Source organism: Mastomys coucha, unplaced genomic scaffold, assembly GCF_008632895.1.
Source record: "Mastomys coucha isolate ucsf_1 unplaced genomic scaffold, UCSF_Mcou_1 pScaffold15, whole genome shotgun sequence".
Taxonomy (NCBI): Eukaryota; Metazoa; Chordata; class Mammalia; order Rodentia; family Muridae; genus Mastomys; species Mastomys coucha.
In genome coordinates this window covers 132228679-132235848 of record NW_022196897.1, presented here as the reverse complement: position 1 = coordinate 132235848, position 7170 = coordinate 132228679, and the positions used below count along the sequence as shown (strand labels likewise).

Genomic DNA, 7170 nt, shown 5'->3' with positions numbered 1-7170 from the left:
AAAAAAAAAAAAAAAAGAGTTGGGTCTGGAAAGGAATAACAAAGGGAGACACAGACAATACTATCACAGCAGCAAGGGAACCAGACCTTGAACCCATAAAGAACCGGGGCGCTCAGCTAAGGATGCTGAAGTACTGTTCCTATATGAAGTGGGCAGAAATTCTAAAATTAAAATTGAAAAATGCTCTCAGTAGAAAGAATGCTATGGTTCTATTTATTACTTTTCATGTATTTTTATACATGTTAAAATGGTTTTCTCATATTATACTAGATACACTGATGATGAAACAAACTCAGTTACTTTTGCAAAAATAACATTAAAAGCAAAATGATATTTCTAAAATTAATTCAAAAGACACATGTTATCACTTTAAGCTCATAAGTTAGTTATCTAATAAAATGAAAAAAAATTGAATATGGGCATCTTTACAATTTGGAAAATATAATAGCAAATGTTTGTATATTTAAGATTTCAGACAAAAAAGGCCACATGTCCCTGACCTTGGGCAGATTCAGTATAGTCTACACAGGGGAACCTTCACATCTGGACTTCCAGTGCTAAACTTGTCCACCAGGAAGGAGCCTTGGGTCAGTAGATCCACTGTGAGGTTTTTCTATCTGCTTTCTCCATGAGTGCTACTAAAACACAAGGAAGACTCCTAATTCATAGGGGCTGCCTGGGGCAGTGTCAGATAAGGCATTTACATTCTAGTTTTAATCTCTGTGGATCAACTCAACAATTAAACCTGAGTATCAGTTCGAGGCTTGTAACTGACCTTTCATGGCTGCTCCCAAGCTGAACTGAAACAGTTCTGAGGGCACTAGATCCGCCTCTCTGTGTCCTTCAGTTCCACGTCCACCGATCCAAAACCAAACATGAATTAAAAATATTTGGGGAAAAATGTTAGTATTGGGTATATACAAACTTTTTTTCTCATCATTACATCCTAAATGACACACACATATAGCATTTATATTATCCAATGTGTTAAAAGTACTATGTAAAGTATGTGGAAGATGTATGTAGAATATGGAAATACCAAGCCATTAGGTCTAACAGCTGTACTGCTGGCTGCTTACCACTGTTTCCTCTTAGGAGATTAACTTTCAGTTCTCAGACTCAGGAAACATTTAACTTTTAAAAAACTTGAGGGACCTCTGTTAAAAGCTGGATTTAATGGTATAGTCTGGCGCTTTTCATTATTTTCCATGGGCTCATGCAAGCTAAGCAGGAGCTCTACCACTGAGCCACACTCTTATTCTAAACAGTTTTGTAAAAACATTTTTAGCAATTGGTACTCAATAATTTTTATGTTGGGAGGAATCAGAAATATTGACATATCTTTCTTACTTATAGAATGGCCAGGAATAATGGATATGAGGTGACCCAAATGCTAGCAATATAAAGTATCAAGAAAACCCTTCTCACCTCCAAATTCAAATTCACTAAAACCTCAGAATATGATCTTATTTGGTAATAGGTTATTGTAGGCACATTAGTTCAGGAAGGCAAGATGAGATTGCCTTGCACTTTCACTGTCCCTAAGCCCCAAGACAGGTGTGTCCATTCCATAGGAGCAGCAGACACAGACACAGCAAGGAGGCAAACACACACTTTGGAGATGCCATCACAAACCAGAACCACTGGGAAGAAATCTTCCCTGGAACTCAGGCTGATAGTACCTTGTTTTTTTGCATCCTGAACTGTGACAGAATAAGTCTATCATTTTTGTTTTCATTTTTGGAATTTTGTTGCTCAAGGGAGCTTCCCATTAACACCAATGCTGCTTCTGCTGCAGCCTGTTGAGGGTCTGGGCCTACAAATTCGGGGCACTGCAGCCAGTAAGCTTATGGCACCATCGGAGCAGCTGGAGAAAAACAATGCTCTCCCTGACTCCCGATTTTTTCAAAACTGTCTAAATCCTCACCTCTTGAATTCCCTGTGTAAAATAAAGGTCCTCTTACAAACTGACTCACAGAGCCTCTCCCAGCTTTGAGACTCCTTCTCCACAATTCTCAACCTAGAAACTGACTTGGATGTGTAATAAAATGCCAATGCCAGGAACCTATGCTGGTCAGTTCTGATGTAGCACAGCACAAAAAGCCCACATGGAATTTTACTGCGCATTCACTGAGAGAATCTCTCCTCAATTAGGAGTTCATGTCCTCAAATGCAGGACACAAAGCAACAGCCCTCCTCAGAAAGGTCTTCTTATTCCATCGCATCTGTGTTAAGAGCCTCTGCCCCCTACCTGAAGCGGCAGGCAATAGGCTCAGTGGCAGAGAGGCAGTGGTACAGGCAGGCTGGCTCATGCCTAGAGGCAGAGGTGCTGACCACCATGGACAACAATATAACAAATGATGTCCTGGTTTCACATTTGTTGGAAGTTCTCTGACCTGCACAGCAGATAACATGTCTCTGCTCATTCTTCTGGGTAAAGCACTTCTGGGACAAGGCAAGACAAAAGGATTTTTAGTGAACTGCCGTCCTGGAGGTTATATGCCATTACACTTGGGTGGCCCAAACTTGTCACTGCATTCTTCCCTCCTGGGGTAAATCCAGTCACCAGTGACAACCTGGCCATTGTATCTTTTGAGCTGCCTTTCAGCTTGGTATAAAACAGAAGCTGTAACGTTTGGGGAGGTGGTGCCAGAACCGGGAACAGACGCAGCACCCGGCAAGTAGCTGCTGCCCTGTACTGCATCCCCACAGATGCTTCAGTGTGACGACAACGCAGAGTATTTCAGCTGGCCAAAGAATACTGAGGAGGAAGGGCACAGCGAAGCAACACTTTTAACACAGCTTGACCATCAGAATTGGTGTTAAAAGAATGAGAGGCTGAATGGACATTCTTAGAGGCTTAATCCTCTTGAGATAAAAGCCGACAGCCCTTTTCACATGCAGCTTAAGGAGATGAGTTTTGCCAGGATGGGCACGTGGGGTGGGAAAAGTGGTGGTGGAGTGAGTGACTGAAAGAGATACTGTTCTGGCATGAATCAACAAGCATTTAAGGAAACTCCTTAATTCCCCACTTTTATTCATTTGTTTGACAAATTAAGGGTTCACTGTATGGCACATATGTAAGGTGCTGGGGTTTTATGATTTAATGTAAGTTATACCATTTGCTTAAATGAAAGCTTGGTACTGTAAGGGACATTGGTGTGAATGCAAATAAAAATGCCATCACTGTGGATGTGCGTACTTCAGAGGAATATGTTCTCCCTTCCTAGGCTTTACTTTCTTCCTTGCTTGCATGTTTCCAGGGAAACTGACCAGACCATTCTGCATCCTTCACATGGTTTCTGAGGTCCAGCTGTGCTCAGGCCTGTTCCACTTTATAAAAAGCAGGTCTCTTTTTTTTTTGCAAGCTGTTCACTTCTCTAGGTGTAACCAAAGAGAAAAGAAACGTATGGCTGCTCATCACTGCTCCCCAGAACATCCTTGTAAACTCATCTGTTGCCACGATATACACTGAGGTCTACTTGACCCAGATGCTCCGATACAGCTGCCTTTCTGCTACTAAAACAAGAGTCAGGGTGGAGGGATGGAAACATTGAATCCTCAAGTTTAAATTGGATTCTACATCCACCGAGCTAGTCCCAACCGTTCTAAGTTTCTATTTGACCAGCAGGATGAGTTACTCAAATTGAATCCTAATGGATTATTATGAAAGTTAGAAATGATTGAGGCAGGGGCAGTCTTTTCTGTCCTTGGTATCCCAAGATTCAGTTCAAGTAATGGGCTAAATATATTAAACATATAAATGGTGTATTACCTATCATATACAGAAACACATTTATAGGTATAACATTAATCTTTGTTTTATCTGGATTCTTTAGTAAGAACACTAGACAAATAAAAAGGCTGTTTTTATACTACTAGCCTACTGTTAATAGTAGGCTAGTCTGAATACTTGATTTTGTTGACTAGGGAATGTGTGTTGTACAAGGGACAGTCCATATAAATCTTGGTGGAGAAAACACTTTTTCTATGATGCCTAACGAAGCAAATGCCTATGAAGGGATAATGAATCTTTAAGGATGAACTTCTCTGCTAAGGCGGCTTAAGTTTGAGAGGATGTAAACAAGTAAGAAGGGGAAGTGAAGACATTAGAATGCTGTTCACTGACTCCTTTAGTGTACAGCGAGAGTCACAGCCTCAGCATGAGTGACATATTCTATAAACATTCCTTCTACGGGCCTTGCTGTGGTTCAGGGTCTCAGTCCAGAATCTCATACCTAGAAACCTCTTCGCTTTGTTTTATTAAATAAAGAGCTAGAAAGTGCCCTTGTTACAGATCTACACCCCACTGTTATGTACAGTAAATGATCTGCATTTGCATTTGCTTCTCAAATATACAGAGAGAGCTAATTTCCCTCCTCATGTTAATAAGAGTCCTCAAGACTCTTATTCTAAGCACAATGTAACAGAGCCTTCCACCAACCTGGAACCTGCCCTAGATTTTACCTTGCTCTCTTGCTTTCCTATGTCCTTCTAAAATGAATGCAAGGCAAACAGGTACACAGAGAAAGAGTCACATTGGAGAGCATTCTGGACACCAACGTTATTATAACCTTCTGGTCAACCCAAGGGAGAGTTTTATCACTAACTCTCAATCTTACCACTCCAATGTGATTTGATTAGAGTTGCCCCGAGTCTTATTGGAAAGCAGTTTCATCTACTAGGGAGGTTTCCCTGCTAAAATGGGATGTTGGGCAACAACAAGGCTAATTTTAATGTATTGAGAAAGCTGATATAGGGGTTAGAGAGATGGTTCAGAGGTTAAGAGAAAGCTGATATCCCAACTGAACCTGTTTTTTTTTTTTTAAAGGTCCCATATATGACTCTATGTGTGTATTCCATACCATGTTTCACAAAAAAAAAAAAAAAAAAAAAAAATGGTTGTTGGCCATTAAGAAGGACTTCATCCAGCCTAGTCTACACATCGAGTTCTAGGACATCCAGGGCTACAAAGAAAATCCCTGCCTCAACAAACAAAGAAGGACTTCAGTTTCAGCTATATGAGACATTGTGAAATAGCAGCTCACAATTTTCAGTTTCCTTCAAATTCTTCTGAGAGCTTTCAACATGATCCTGTATAACATGTACACTGCAGAAAACAAAAGACCACCCAGGGTTTGGTCTCAAAATGTTATTTCCCCAAGTATTTTCTACACAGGGTGCACTTTGGATAATGCTGCACTGTCCATCAACATTTCCGAGACAGCATATCAGGAAAAGCCTGCTGCACAGTCATCCGTAGCCTCCAGAGGATATCTAGCTGCCTTCAGTGTGTTACCCTATCACTTTCTACCCGAGTCACAAGGTGAATGAGGACAGTGACGCTGTGATTCCTTGGTGATGGCACCTCCAGCAGTACTGCTGAGCTAGCTCTTTCAAGAAATTGTCACTTGAGAACACAGCTAATGACTTGACTCCAGAGATTTTTAACTCATCATAAGAAAGTCTTGAAGTATTCTGAATATGTTTGGATATTCCAGGAAGTCTACAAGGTGGACTTAGTGATGAACTGCAGGCTAGCTCCTGGGACCTTACTGATCAGGCTGTAGCTCTCCAGTTCTTGTGTCAAGAGCCCTTCAGTTACTACGCCTCAGATGAAAGTACTGCAAGGTGTTTCATGGGAGGCTCCAGGGTGCTTAGAAGGTTAAGGGCCTGGGTGGCGAGGACAGAACAGTGATGCTGTAGTAAAAATATCTTAAGCTTTCCATGCTATGTTTGCTTGTTTGTTTAGAGACAGGGTTTCTCTGTGTCGCCGTGGCTGTCCTGGAACTTGCTCTGTTCACCAGACTGGCCTCCAACTCTGAGATCTGCTTGCCTCTGTCTTTTGAGTGCTGTGATTAAAGGAGTGCACCACCACCAGGCCTGACTCTCCTGTGCTATTTTTTAATGGCCAGTGCTTTAGAATGCTAAGGTATACTATTCTCTGCCAATTATTGATAGATGGAGGGTGGGGTGTTAGAATTACCACCTATTTTAAACAAGTTTACAGATGACCCTGTGTGATCACCGGCTTACAGTCCTAACTGAAATGCATTCAGAGGCCATTAAATACTTCGGCACTCAAAAGTAAATATAAGAAAGAGAGACAGCCAAATGACTTGGTGGACAGCTGCAGCATAGGGATCTTCTATATTTCTTCTTTTAACAACAACAACAAAAACAAACAAACAAACAAACTTCAGAGGGAACCCTATCAGCACTTCCTCAAAATGACAAATCAAAACAGAATGAGCATTATTGGGAAAAATGTTTAAAAGTAAAGAAAATATTTGTATACAGGAATGAAATATTATACATACATAATAACTGTTCTGTTGTAAACTCCATTTTCAAAATAAGAGTTCATTATAGAAACTTGAGTTTAAAAACTAATCATCATGTCATGAATTATATTACCATAAAGCAAGCCATTGTCTTTTGCTTATAAACAAGAATAAAACAACCTCATGTGCAGATGCATGTCTCAGTATCTCAGCAATGGTGTGTTTATGTGTATAAATATTTAAAGTCAGACCTTTGAATTTATAATGAAGCAGCATACCACTTTACAAAATAAGGATCTAGTAAATTTAGATGTATAACAAATAAGGTTCTGTTCAGAATACTAATTGCTGCTTGCTGATATTCCAAGCCAAAAAAATTGTTATGATATAATTTGAATTCCACCTATAAACACACCTAATACATGTGCATAAGTCTTAATAGGTCTTGACGGATGAAGCATGATTAGTGAGAATTTTAAATTGCCAGACAGGTATTCGTACCTGAGGCACAAACAAACTCCCTATCTTGTGCATTTTTTAAAATATAATTTTTAAGTTCAATTTTAAGTTAAGAAAAAAGTAAAATTAGGAACACCTATAGTTTGTCATCTAGTCCCTTACCCTGGCTAACTCTCATCCTCCCATGGCTACAAGCACTGAAAGGCTGCATGATGGGGGTTGCTTACAGACTGAATACTTAAAATCCAGATGAGAAGCTCAGTGGGCACAGCTGTTTACCAGCTTGCATGCAGAAGTTGAGTGCATTCTCTGTCTACTTTGAGAAGTCACTGGACCCAACCCTCACTAACTCTGAATTTCTGATCTGCAGTGAGGCTGCACTCTGTAACGGGAACTGATCTGCAGTGAGGCTGCACTCTGTAACGGG

General features: G+C 40.4%; 1 protein-coding gene across 5 annotated transcripts in view; it reads right to left on the bottom strand.

Annotated features, from left to right (window-relative positions):
* The window catches only part of Kiz (kizuna centrosomal protein), a 105917-nt gene that overhangs the window by 18333 nt on the left and 80414 nt on the right, over window positions 1–7170 (bottom strand). For 3 of the 5 annotated variants that reach the window (XM_031372142.1, XM_031372143.1, XM_031372145.1), the window contains one exon: window positions 776–841. In XM_031372142.1, coding sequence (XP_031228002.1) covers window positions 776–841 — 66 coding nt within the window. Of the gene's footprint in view, window positions 1–775; window positions 876–7170 lie in introns of those variants that run through there. The other 2 variants (XR_004118932.1, XM_031372144.1) reach the window with 2 other exon arrangements.